This window comes from Condylura cristata, unplaced genomic scaffold, assembly GCF_000260355.1.
Source record: "Condylura cristata isolate star-nosed mole 26May11 unplaced genomic scaffold, ConCri1.0 scaffold00001, whole genome shotgun sequence".
NCBI classification, from domain to species: domain Eukaryota; kingdom Metazoa; phylum Chordata; class Mammalia; order Eulipotyphla; family Talpidae; genus Condylura; species Condylura cristata.
This window is the reverse complement of record NW_004567102.1, coordinates 17,823,409-17,837,900: the sequence shown is the minus strand read 5'-3', so window position 1 is coordinate 17,837,900 and position 14,492 is coordinate 17,823,409. Positions and strand designations below refer to the sequence as shown.

Below are 14,492 nucleotides of genomic sequence, written 5' to 3'. Positions count from 1 at the left end.
ACTTTTCCTGCAGAAATCCAACTACTCATCAAATCTTTCCCCCACATCAGCTGTTGATCCCGTTTTCCCAAATGCAGCCAGCCAGGACACAGAAATTCTTGTTAGTTCCTTAGATCCAACAGTCATTATAAATGATGCCATTTCAATGCTGACTACAATTAAAACTTCACATAAGTACTTTCGTCTAGTGCTGCTCTGCCTGCACAGACGTGGCACTTCCGCCTAGTGCAAAGCCCAGCACAGCTGGGCCACACAGCTGAGCAAAGACAGCACTTTAAAGGCACTTGGACCATCAGGAAGTAGATCGTGACTTTAAAGACTTGCTGTAATTTAGTAATAGTTGAAGAAGAGGAAAATAAGAAGGGAACATGCCTACTTTTTGTTGTTATTGTTTGCTTTTTAGGTTTCTCTCCAAACTAACTGAAAGGCAGATTCACTTTATAATACAACACCAGCTGGCTGTATATTTAGTTTATATAAGATTCCATTTCATTTGGATCTTGGTTCCCACACTGGATAATAGTAGGAAAAACCTGAACATCATGACATGCCGACTAGCCCATAAGAAATACTGCACAACATATGAAATAAAAGCTTTTACCACTGCTTTTACATCAACTATTACAGAGCAAAATGTGGTCAAAATTATCCTGTAACACTTGGCACATCACAGAAGTGGGAGAAACACATACCAGCAGAATCAGTGGGCCCAGTAATTTACAAATTTGCTGGGCTTGAAGTAAGTCATATGGGTAGCAAGGACGAAATAAAATACAGAATTCAAAAACTAAAGGATATATTTACCATCTTTAGAAATGGTGGGTTGAGGTTTTCACTTTTTTTAATGGCAATGCAGCATGATGAATACTCAGTGTATTTTTCCAAATGTGCATTTTCAACCCTTATTTTTCATTCTTAGGATCCCTTGCACAGAAATTCTCACATAGAAGCAGGGAATATACAAGGTTGTTGCTTTATATTCTGAGGGAGACAGTGTAAAATTACCACTTACCTGAGGTAATTCTGACAGCTGATTTCCATCCAACCAGAGATCCTTCAAATGTAAGAGAGCGCCAATTGATTCTGGCTAAAACAAACAAACAAAAAAATAATGTCATGGTGACAAATATCCACTTTTTAATCCTGCATTAAGAAAGATGGATTCCTAATTAAACAAACACTAGGTACCATGGCAGATATCTGCTGAAACTTCTCCAATATCTTTCACACAAATGCCCATTTTCTCCAAGAATGTTAGTCATATCCACTTATGCCCATCATCTCTAGTCCTGAGTCTCCCCATTCCTGAATTACAACTCTTAATTATGAATTAAACTGTGCCTAAAAACCTGAATGTAGAGTTGCAGCTACCAAAAGGAGGCTGGGGGTGGGGGAGGGTAAAGAGCAAAGGGGAGAAGGGGGTTCACTGTGGCAAGGATCACTGGTGATGTGGTGGTAGGTAGTGTGATGACTGACATTGACAGAGGAGTGAACCCAGACGAATGAAACATACACTGCTGCAAATCAACACATTATCTCACTAAACATAAAAAGAAATGAGTTAAATTATGTGAACTAAAATACTTCAATTCTTCCAAGCGATCAATATGTAACTGAGTAAACACTGGTTTGTAAGCACACCTAGAGAGATCCCCTCCCAAATTGTGTGACCACTGAAATAGTTAAATTCAAATCTCCCTTCAACACAGACTTACCAAATTATATATTTCATTGTTTCCTAAATCAAGTTCTTCAAGTCTCCGGAGTTGGGTAAGAGAGCTATAAAAAATAAATAAAAAGGAGCTCTTTGAAATCAGAAATGCAGAGTAATATAGTATTCCTCAGTTGAACTAGTTTCTAAAAATAAGATTTACTTGGATTTAATGGTAAACACTACAAAGGAAGGGCTATTAAGTGGAGGCTGGCAATGCCAACACTTTCTCAGAATCTCTTTTTGCTAAAACACTATAATGTTTGTTGCTGTTGTTGTTTAATGTTTAAAAAATTCATTCAGTACAAAATTCCCTCCTTGTTTACCCCAGAGACTCACTCAGGAAGATATGTAAGAAGATTCTCTCTCAGTTCCAGTGAAGCCAGGTTATAAAGACTAGAAATGAACAGAGGAAATGGTATAAGGAAAATTCCCAAGATTCTCCCTATCCCTGCTACCCAAACACACATTTTACAGCAGCAATTCTTAATAAAACCTTTCCTATCAATTCCCAGGGATAAATATCTATGACAACCACCAATAACAATATAAAAAAATATATAATTTCCACCTCCCAAATTTTAATGTTAAATTTTTTAAAAGAACCATTACTATACGGTACCTCATTCAAATACCCTGCACATTTGGGATGTCAAAGTAATCTGCTAGTCACTAGGAAACAACCATTCCTGGAACAGAGATAGACACTGGGTAATGTGCTTCTAGATGTTCAAATGTCAAAAATGTGCTGATTCCATAAAAAAGGCAACGCCTTTACTCTTCCAGAGCCCATAGCTTTTCTTCCAAACAAACACCAGTAAGAGGCCAGCCCTGTTGGACAGTAGCATCTCAGTCTCTGCCTAAGATCAAGAACTCACAGAGCACAAGGCAGCAACACTATGGAAGTAACTGCCACTTAGATGCATTAGAGATAATGCCTGAAACAGACAGGACCTGTCAATATATGGTAGCGAAAATCACGTGACTTTTATTTTTATTAAACCTCAGAATGGCACTCTTCTCGGCAGACTGTCCTGTCTCTCGGGTGTAATCCATGTCTGTTAGGAGCAGTGAAAGGAGACAGATGTTCTCCCCACTCACCGCTTATCGGGTCAAAAACCTTGACAGGCAGTGGCAATTCTGCATCACCAGAAACTCATAAATGCACACAATGCCAGCAGTGGCATAATGTGTTAATTTGAAAACAACTGAGTGGTGTATTATTCAAAAAGACCCTGTACTGAGCACCATACCAACCGAAAACTCAAGCTTTTGCCAACAGCAGCATCCAGATTTGGAAGATTTCTATTTGTAGAGAACACAAGTAATCAGACATTATTATTTTAACACTTATCACTCTTAATACTCCATGCTCCTTCTAACATAAAAGCCAATGTCATGAATACTAATAAAGCTGGTTCCCTAACATCTAAAATGTAAGTTTCATTTGCATGAACAGTATATATACAAACCAAAAGCCTTTGTGTCTGAGAATATATTTTATTACACTATGCTCAGATTCTGTATGTCCTCCAGTTTTAGAAAACAATAGTTTTCACCATTAAAGCAGGAGCAGACAAAATTCTTGGTTCTAGTCTATAAATCAAAATCTCCACTAGTAAGTAGTTATCAATATTGTAAAATACTTAAAGTAATTATCAATACTTTAATTTTAAAGTAATTGTGTATGACTTAAAAACAAAGAACTTTAAACTTCCATGTAAAACCCATCAGTTTTATCAGAGAGAAGGAAATCATTTGGTAAATCATTTCCACATTTGTGTTTTTAAAAATCACTTACAGAATTGTCATTTTATCTATTCAACTTTCACTACTCTCATACCTACTTTGACAAACTCAAGACAACCATTAACAAAAGGAGGGATTTGAAAAGCCCTCTTTCTTTCAAAAACTTCAGTCATTGGGCATCATCTTAAAAAGTCGCCATCCACAGGTCTGGCTGCTAAGTGTCAAGCCAGGGAGGCAGACGTGGTCTGTGGCTGAAGACCTAAAATAGAGAACGAGTGAGCAACAGGGCCACCTGCCACGCAGAGCACCCCTGTGTCACCTCACTTAGTTGAGAACAACCCAGTATACTGATGACTTGATGATACCCCATAACACAACTAGGGAAGTGAGGTGTGTGAGGTCCATTAGAAAGCAGCAAAGGCACAACCCGAATTTGGCCCAAAGCCCAGTCTCCTGCCCTCATGCTACACTACTTTGAGTCACCTCAAGTCTCCCATTCTCTGGAACTCTCTTTACAATATATATTTTTAAACACACTTGTCAGTTTTTTTCAGTTCAAGTAACACTGGTTTGTAACATTCTATGTGTGTAGGTGTGACCAACACCTGTATATTATGTTCACCACCAGAATTCTAGTCCTATCCATCACAACAGAGTTGCTCCCTTTTACCTGGTTTACTCATCCCCTCCCCTCCCATTTTGGTAATCACTACTTTTTTCTTATATTCTGAATATTTGTTTGTTCTTTACGTTTTTATCCATTGTGTAATCACCTACATATAAGTGAACTCATACAGTATTTGCCTTTCTCCATCTGAGTTGTTTCACTTAGCATAATATGACAAGATTCCTTCCTCCCTTCCTTCCCTTCCAGCAGAGTAGTATTCCATCATGTATCCAATCATCTGCTGATGGGCACTTATTTTCAACTTAAGACTACAGCAAATAATGCCTCAATGAAGGGGGAGGGGAGCCATATTTGTCTTTGAATCAGTTTTTAAAAATTCTTTGAATCATATGGCATTTCTATTCTTTCTTTCCTTTTTTTTCTTTTTCTTTTCTTCTTTTTTTTTTTTTTGGATGATTTAACATTAAGAAAAGTACCTATCAATTCTGGGTAAATAAATTTTACCTTCTTAACCACAGCAAAGAATTTTGTGAACTGTCATTTTAAAAATACGACACATGGGCCCTCCCCGATGGCACAACCAGTAAGGACACAGCACTGCAAGCTGGCCCAGTTGCTTAGTATGAGTTCAATCTCTGGCCCCAGAGGTGACCCACATGGAACAGCAGACCTCTCTTGTCTTGTCCTCTGCTCCCCTCAACAGTACAGTTCACCAATCTGACTATTCTGCGCCTATCTGTCTCTGGTGAATGCTCTCCCAGCACCTGCAACTCTGGCCTTTACCCCAGTTCTGTGTGCATGAATAAAAAATTCTTTAAAAAACAAAGTGAGGCCCTCCCTGGTGGTGCAGTGGGTTAAAGCACAGCACTGAGAATCTAAAGCCGCTTCCGCATGAATTTGATTCCCGCCTGCCCTGGAGGTGACCACATGGTTCGGCAGACCTCTCCGGACCCGCCCTCTGCTCCCCTCAGCAGTGTACTTCATCAATCTGCCTGGTCTGTTCCCCACTCTGTCTCTGGTGAATCTTCTCACCGCCCCTGAGCCTCTGGCCTGTACCCCAGTTCTGTATGCACAAATAAAGTAAAATAAAAAAAAAAAAGTGACACTCAAGTAAGAGGTGAGAAACCTGAGGCCAGCCACTCAAGTTCTGGCCTGATCCTCACTAATTAGCTGGATTTGGTATATCACCCATTGTACCCCAACTTTCCCTAAGATAAAATAAATATAACCATATCTATCATGGCAGTTAGAGCCTAATATATTTCCCCTGCAAGTTAACAGGGCCAGTTTATGCCTTATTTCTATCAGACAGCCTCTGTCCCTAAGCACAGTCTTCTAGCTTAGCATCGTGATCAGGGTCCTCTGTAAAGCCTACTGCAAGATGCCATTAAACCCTGGAGTCATCTCCACTACAGAAGGCCTCCTTAAAGGACCAGAGCTGCTACTTGTAACCAACCACACAATGCCCTTAATTATCTGTGTGCTGACATGAAACAGAAAGCAAAGAAACAGTTTGACAGCCAACTCCCCCTTCAAAGTTAGTCCAAACCTTAGGGTATGGTCTAAGCTAGTCAGCTGATGTAAAGGAAGCCCTGCCTGAAAGGTATAGACCAGAGGCATGAATACAAAGTTAAACAAAAACAAACAAAAAAAAAAGTTGAAAAAATAGTCTTCCTTCCTAGTCTCTCAGAATATAGCATGTTCAACCAAACTTCAGGACTTGTCTGCCCCCATCAAGGGAACATCTTCAATTTGACTCAAACATCTCTGCATTTCTTGCAGCACCTAATTAGAAACACACTGCTAAGAAAGGGTGGCGTGAGAGATTTGAACATAATTCCATCTACTTCACAGGTCAACTCCATAATCACTGGGTCGAGCAAAACAAGGAGATCCAAAAGTTAGACATTTGATATGCAATATGAGAATTACTGGTCTTTAATATGCCTCCCACTAATTATGATACTGGCAGTTAAATGTATTACAGATATTGTGGTAAAAGCGCTACAGGATTTACCTTTCTGGAGGAGAAAGAGAATGCACAGAGAGGGAACCTAAGAAGGTCAAACATCCTTGGTGATGGACAAAGTCAGGATTCACTAAGGAATCTGCGTTTTTAATCACTCACTACCTGCTGTCAATTTTGTGAGCAGGTAATTTTTTAAAGTAAAATAGTGTTAATATTAAGTACCATTAAATATCATTTAGTCACCTATCCAGCTTCTGTGGTACCACTGAGATCCTTCTTGTAGGAGATTACCATTTTTTGTTATTTATTCATGTATTTAGGTAGTGTTCTTTTATGTAAAGACATAAAACATGAATATATAATTTTATCATTCTCTTTTTTCATACAAAGAGTAACATTACATACTATTTGCTTTCCTCAATTCACAGAATTTTGTCTCATACCTTATTTATATATAGAAAGCATTCTGTTTTTATAATTACATGCATAGTTCTTGCTGTATATATATATATAGCTAAACTTTTTTTTATTCATTCCAATATTAAGAAATATTTTATACTTCAATTTTGGTTTCCTGAAAATTAGCTTTCTGTACAACAGTATTAGAATGACCTCCTCTTGCTCCTACAGAAAAAAAAAACAAAACATGGTTTTCCATTCTCTCTGTAACTCCCACCATTTCTAAAGCAAAATGGGGTTAAAACAACAACAATTAATAAGCTCCTGCAGGAAAAGAATGTGTTGAAGCATTTCTTCTTAGTACACCAGTACACTAATGTTTTACAAATTCACGATAGCAGGAACAAAAACTGTATGTACTCTTTTATAAGTCAGAATGTAGGCCAACTGTATTTTTAGGATTCTATTTCAGAGACTGGATAAGTGGTTACTTTAAGAATTTACATCTGTTCTCCACTATATTTTTTTAAATGCTTTTTAATCCATGTGGATTTTTTTTTCCATTTCATGGCCAAACTCATTTAAAAACTGAAGAAAAAATAATGTAGCCCAAGCCAATGGCATTACATTATAAAACCATTAAAATGTGACATCTATAACCATTTATGGCAACAATATTTGATGGGGGGAAACGATATTGATGGAGATAGGAGGACTTACTTACAAATTTATAATATTTCTGCTTTTTTTTAAAAAAGATTTATTTATTTGTTCATACAGAACTGGGGTACAGGCCAAAGGTGCAGGGACGGTGAGAGGCTTCACCAGAGACAGAGTGGGGAGCAGAACAGGCAGATCGACGAAGTACACTGCTGAGGGGAGCAGCGGGCAGGTCAGGAGAGGTCTGCCTCACCATATGGATCACCTCCGGGACAGGCGGGGATGAAACTCATGCGGAAGTGGCTTTAGTTTCTTAGTGCTGTGCTTTAACACGCTGCGCCGCCAGGGAGGGCCTATTTCTGCTCTTTTAACACCAAATTAGTACTCTTATAAATCTCTGGCTACAAATTTCCTTATGGTGACCTTGCCCCTACAATTTTTTTCTGAAAATCTTGATTGTGTTTTGAAACAATATTTTATACCAATTCCCAGGCCTCAACAAAAACAATGAGTAAAGCAACAATTTTCAAAAATAGGCTTTATTCCTTTTAGGCAGCATGCACCTGATACAAATTGGTAAAAGCCTGCACTAGACCTTATGAGTAAGGGCCACACCTTGTCCAAGAACACTCAAAATAAATTTAGGTAGCAGACACAAAATCAGATCCACGTGCTTGACTTGAATCTGAAAACCTAGGACTTGCTCTACTCTAGCAGCAAACTCATAATTAGATGTCTACTGACAGGAACCTTCTTGTGGCTGACAACTGTTTTGTGCACTGTAGCAGTCCATGACATGCATCCCTTCTCTATAATGCTATTTTTTTTTTAAGAGGAAACTTAACTGAGTAGTTATTTAGAGATGCTGGACTGACATTTAGCTACGTTTTACTGCTTTTTTTTTTTTAAGTGGGAGAGGGTTATTAACTTCTTTCATGAAAAAAGGATATGAAATCTCACAGCTGTAGTTACATAAAAACAAAGCAACATGCCCGACAGAAGCATAGGCTTCCCGAGCCTCAAAATTCTCTTATCAGTTTCCACTTTCCAATGGGGTTTTTGTAACCTCCCAACCTTCACTCCCACTGTACATTATCTGGATATTTTAGAGACCCTGGATATTGGATACATGAACCAGTACCCACATACCAATAATTAAGAGACAATAAACTCAGCGCATCACTCATAAAGCTGTTTTACGGAGCACTTCCTGTAAGAACTAGGTCAGTTTTCCAGGTATAATAGACTCTTTCAACAGACTAGCTCCAGGGCTGCCTAGAGTCCACTCTTATTTTCCATTGAAATATAATGCACATGCTATAATCCTTTTTTAATGTGTACAATTCAGAGGCTTTTAATAAACTCAAACAATTGTGCAATCTCCAACACTAATTGCAGAAAATTTTCATCACTCCCAAAAAAGAAATTTCATACCCAAAAGAATTCATTTATTATCCTCATAGTGCTCCAAATCCCACCCCAGCCACTGGCAACTACTATCTACTTCTGTCTCTATAGATTTACCTATACTGGAATATTTACATTAAAAGAATCATATGATATGGAGCCTTCAGTGCCTGAATTTTACTTAACATGCATTCAAGGTACATCCATGAGGTGGCATGTGTCCACTGTATGGATATACACTTTATCGGTTCATCAGTTAATAAAAAGTTGAGCTGACTCCACCTTTTCATTATTATGAATAATTCTACTATGAACACTGGAGTACAAGTTTTTGTGCAGACATGTTTGCAGCTTTCGTGGATACATATAGGTAGGAGTAGAATTACTAAATCGTATTAATCATGTTAAACTTTTTGAGGAAGATATTGCTACCTCAGAAGAGACTGTTAATTTTACAATTCCAGTAACATAAGAGGGTTTCAATTTCTCTGCATCCTTAGCAACACTTGGTATTACACATCTTTTTTTAACATAGTCATTGTAGTGATCTCTTAGATTTCATGTGAATTTTAGGATCAATTTGCCAGTCCTTACAAAAAAATTAAAAGTCAGAGTCAGGTAAGATTTTTCTGGAGGGTTGAGTTGCATCTATAGATGAGATTTGTGAAGTCATGCTCTCTTATAGTATTAAGTCTTCCAACCCATGAATCCAAAGGCAATATACATGCCTTTACATTTACTTAGGCCTTTTTTAACTTCAGCAATTTTTGTAGTTACTGATGTACATACCTTAAATTTCTGTAAAACTAATTCCTAAGTATTTTATTCTTTTGGTGCTTTGTACATGGAATCGTTTTAGTTTCATTTCTAGATTACTAAAATGCTCATATACAGAAACACACCTGTCTTTTGTATACTAATTTTATGTCTATATTTTGTCAGATTCATTTATTAGCTCTAGCAGGTTTTGTGTATTCCTTAGAATTCTCTATATAAATTATGTCTACCTGCAGGTAAACTCATTTCTGAAAAGTAAAAAATGCACTGAGTAAGTTACTGGAGTAGAAATTACTTGAGTAAAAATTGATACAACTAATCTCAAGAAAAATGTTTTCAGTATTAATATACCTTTTAGGAAGACATTAATACCAGTATTGTACCAATACTGAGAGATAGCTTAAAGCAAAAATATCCTTCCTGACTTTAATAATGAAATCTCCCAAATGTTTTTAGTAAGCATCAAGTTCAAAAGTCATTGATGAGAAGATATAGTTTACAAGGGCATATCTGAAAAAACAATTTTATTCATATTGTTTTCTTAGAGTTTATCCAAGCCTTTCATCTCTGTTCTCTTAAGACTCCTCTGCATATGTCTCCTCCTTTCTGCCTTTCCAAGCCAGCTGGTATCTGGAATGATATGTAGTCATTTATTTCATTTTACTCCAAGCCTCTCTAAAATGGATTTAAAGAAATATTGACAAAGTATAAATGTACAAAAAGTTTGATAAATAAGAAAACCAGGGTCCTGGCCTAGGCAAGAAAATAACAAGAATAATGAACAGCCATATACCAGAGACATTTTGTGGGGGTGGAGTGGGGAATGGGATCAAAAATGGGGGGTGGGGGGGAGTTGGGAGGGAAGTGCACGGGATTATGGTGATGGCACACAGGTGTCTTGGTGATGGGAAACCCGCGGGGATTACAATTGAGATGGAAAAAAAAATGTACAAAATGATGTAAAAATAAACTGTTATAAAATTAAAAAAAAAAAAGAAAATCAGGGTCCTGGAAAGAAGGAAGAAACTAAGGTGTTCATTGTGAGGCATCATGCAGTAAAGAAAATGCAGCTTTTCAAGCAAAACTAAGTTTAAATCTCTGTCCTACCAACTACCAGTGTCACAAACCTGAGCAGTCTACTATTCCCACTGTAAAGACAAAGCCAATGGTAAACAGTAATCATGTGGGTACAGGTGCTGTAAAGTATATGTACCTCGAGTACATTTACCCCACTGTAAACATCAACAACCCTGCTCCCCAGTTGCGTAGCTTCTTCATGTTGAAATCTACGCAGCTGCTCTTACTGCTCGTGGGAATTAACTGAGCTCTCTGGCAGCAAAAGCAGAAAAGGAAATGTGATGTCAGAACTGGTATTAAGAAGAAAAAGCTCACCAGTTCTTCTGGAAAGGTATTGTTTCCCTAAAAATAAACACTTTTAAACCTCTCCCTAATGATTCCTTGTACTGGGAATATAATGCAATATTAAATGACAATAATTATTCTTCACTAGAAGGTTCCGTCCCATAACAGCAATGGAAACAATTTTTCATACTTACTTCTTTATAACAAATTTTTTACAAAAACAGAGTGTGCAGCAGTAAGCCAAAACATGTGTCTATGAAGGAACAGGCTAATGTGGTCCTCAAACATAGCGTCCAGACCTAGCTGACTTACCCATGATGTCAGGATGAAAGCGATAACGTTGTGCCCCTTGACACACAACATTAAGTATGTCAAGCAACACCAGGTCAGAACAGACACAGAATTTAAGAACTGAATCCCAACCCCCCCACACACACACTGTTCTAGGTGCACACACTAATTACACACACACAATTAAACACTGAACAACTAGATTTCTGTGTACAAAGGACTAAATTGCTTATTGTGTGGGCAGTAAAGGGCAAGTCAGGGAACCTGTGATTTTGGGATCTATTTTACCTTTTCCAATCACTGGGGAATACTTGACATAAGAGGCAATTTTTCAATCATCAGGTAAGGAATAACCTCAGCTAGTTTGGAAAGAGTGGAGACAAGTAGGTAATTTTAAAGTTCATTTTCTGAAGAGCTTTGAATCTTCCTGCTGGTTTTGAGGGAACCTGGTTAGGCTATACATTGTAGCACAAACTGCCAGGAGGAGCCAGTATCTGAAACAGTGGTCTGCAAATCTAACTTGAAAATGCTTGCTGCAAATATTTTCAAAAGCAAATTATTTTATGTTAACACAATACCAAAATAAAATAAAGTGTACCCTGCAAGGCACTGTTCTTAACTCCTTGCAATGCACTGAAGAGCTGGCCCCTTAGGGTCCAACAAAGCAGGTGGAAAACCACCAGTCTCAGGCTTAAGTGATTCCCAGACATTCTATACCAGAGCAGTGAGGGTCTCCATACATTTAAGAGTAAACTTCATAATCCTTACAGTTCTTGTTAAAATGTATATGCTATGTATTGCATATAAGTATGCATATATATTTCAGATGAAATAGATAATAAAAGCAAAAGAAAGACATTTTTAATATTTTATTAAAGATACAAACTTCTCTTTGGCCCTCAGTGACAAAGCAATGAGATCAAAAATCTGTATTATTTATTAAATATTTTGCTTTACATTTAGGGACAAAACAATTGATTTTAAAATGTTTTAATACTTGATCATATCGCTATAGCAGATTTTAAAAAGATACTTCATGAAGTTATATCCAAAACTGCATTCATCTTCAGCATTTATTACCCATCATACTAATTTTTAAGTCTTAAACATTCTGATTATGAAGGAAATTTTTTAAAAATCTGACCAATATATTACCTTCGCCCCTGCCATCACTGCTTATTCATAAAGACGTATTGAAAGCACTACATTTTTTTTTTTATTTTAACAAGAGCATTTAAAACAAGCCACTGATGGTAGGGTAGTTTCTCAACATTAAAAATATAACCCCTTCAGTGCTATTTCAATCCCCAGCCCTGGAAGTGATCCACATGGCGTGGCAGACCTCTCCTAACCCGCCCACTGGTCCCCTCAGCAGTGTACTTCATCCATCTGCCTGTCCTGCTCCCCATTCTGTCTCTAGTGAATCCTTTCACTGCCCCTGCACCTCTAGCTCATACCCCAGTTCTGTATGCATAAATAAATAAATCTTTTTTTTTTTTTAAAAAATCACCTTTAGAGGACCAGACAATGTGTTAATGTACCATCATTAAAAAAAAAGTCAGCATGTTTGGAACAATTTTATTTTGGTTAAAAAAAAAAGTGTGCTATTTTGCACAAAGTAGTCCATATTCCTCCTCTGTATAGTTCAAAAGATTTTTATGATCATTCCTCTCTGATTACAAGGTATTGTAAAGATTCTACTGAAACTTGCTTAACTGCACTGATGACTTGGTAACCTGCCACATAACCACAAAGTATGCAGAACAGGAACAGGAAGGCTTCCCAATGGATGGAAAGCACAGCCAATGGCAACAGTGATGCAGGTTGCTGTCCATACACTGACGTCTGATGCTGTATACCCCCCCCCAAATACTGACAAGAGTGCACTCAGATACTCAAGATAGCAACACAAACAACACAGCTATCGCACACCAAGGCACCCAGGCAGGCAGCAGCAGACTGAGAAAAGCATTGCAGGGTACTTTACACTTGAGAGCTAAACCGTCAAGTTCAGCTTCCACATTAGACAGCACATCCTTCTCTGGACATGCCATCTTTGCAAAGCTTATTTTTCTGCAGTTGCTATGATAAAGGGCAAGGACCCAGCTGACACATCAGTATGTGAAAGGAAGTGCGGTGGCAGTTTGAGGCTCTGAGCAGAGCCCAACAGGTATCTATATCCCATAGGAAGTAACTACAGATGTTTAAGAATAAAATAAAAATAATCATTCTTTCAAGTTACTTTTATTGTGTTTTCAAATATTACTCAGTTTGTTAGGACAAAAAATACTTAAGCTGTTTGAACCTAATTATTTAATAACCAGAACTGTTAGGTATTGTGAGAATCACTAAGAAAAAGCTACTAATCCCTGAAGGCTATGGGAACTGAGTATCCAATTATGATGGCAGAGGAGTAGAAAAACACAACAAAGCTGCACTCCAACACCAACTTTGCATCAAACCCCAAATACCTTTCTAACACACGAAGGGAATAATGCTTAGAGGGGACCCCAACTTCAAGATCCCAGGTGCCCACTTGTCCTTGATAGGGCTTTGGACTCTTCTCTACTCTGGATACTCCTGTTCAACCTGAGGGACCCCAAGCCCTTATGAAACCCACAGCTTTGCCGCTTGATGCCAAGCACTGGGCTAAGTACCAGAAGGAAAAAATGAAGTGCTAGTTCCACTGATGCTCAAAAGGCAGATGCTAAAGTGTTTGAGTTACTGAAAAATATCTCTAATTCAAAATCTACAAACATTGCAGCAGGTATCAATAGTTTAAACAGTCAATTTCCTTTTTAGAACACAAAATATTTGCAAAACCATGCTATCCCTGAGAATTTGTTTGGTTACTAAACAGTTAAATGCTCTAACAAAATTATTTTGGAATTCTTTGGAAAGTTGAAGAACCCTTCCTAAGTTTCAGATAATGATTTATTTAAAGTATAGCATACTTTTGCATTTATAAGATCTCAACAATTCTCCATTCCAACAAATTCAAGTGCCTTTTCAGCATGGTCTGAGACATGTCAGTAGCCCATCTTCTTCGCTGAGGTGTTTTCCCTTTGATGGTTTCTTCCTACTAAGTGAAAACAGCTGTTTTTTAGCATGTATGAATCTTAAATGCACAGGGTAGAAATGATAGACTCTTTTGCTATGGTAACAAAAATTATTAACCAGAAGTAGGAAACAATCTTTCTCATTTAATTGCACAAACCGACCCAATGACAATCAGCTCATTCAACAACATGATACCCTAACACTCTCATCATCACAATATTCTTACTTCCTGAGTGACCATTCACCCTAGCATTCAAGTTCAAATAGCATCTTACTTTGGAAACAACGAATATATATTAGGTTGCAATGGTAACACAAGCTGATTAAGTCGAATAACAAAACAAAACACTACCACTATTACTGGGAGAAAATGCCTACATACAACAAATCCTGAACATTGGTACAGACTTTAACAGATGGGATAAAGATGATCGTAATTTATTCAAAAATGATTATTTAATAACATTCTCCATTAAACC

The 14,492-nt window shown here is 37.6% G+C and overlaps 1 protein-coding gene across 1 annotated transcript in view; it reads right to left on the bottom strand.

The window, feature by feature from the left end:
* LRRC1 (leucine rich repeat containing 1) overlaps positions 1 to 14,492 on the bottom strand; it is a 118,966-nt gene that overhangs the window by 25,029 nt on the left and 79,445 nt on the right. The window contains 5 exon segments of the mRNA XM_004673580.2: positions 1,013 to 1,087; positions 1,716 to 1,779; positions 2,051 to 2,152; positions 2,832 to 2,851; positions 4,853 to 4,865. Coding sequence (XP_004673637.1) covers positions 1,013 to 1,087; positions 1,716 to 1,779; positions 2,051 to 2,152; positions 2,832 to 2,851; positions 4,853 to 4,865 — 274 coding nt within the window.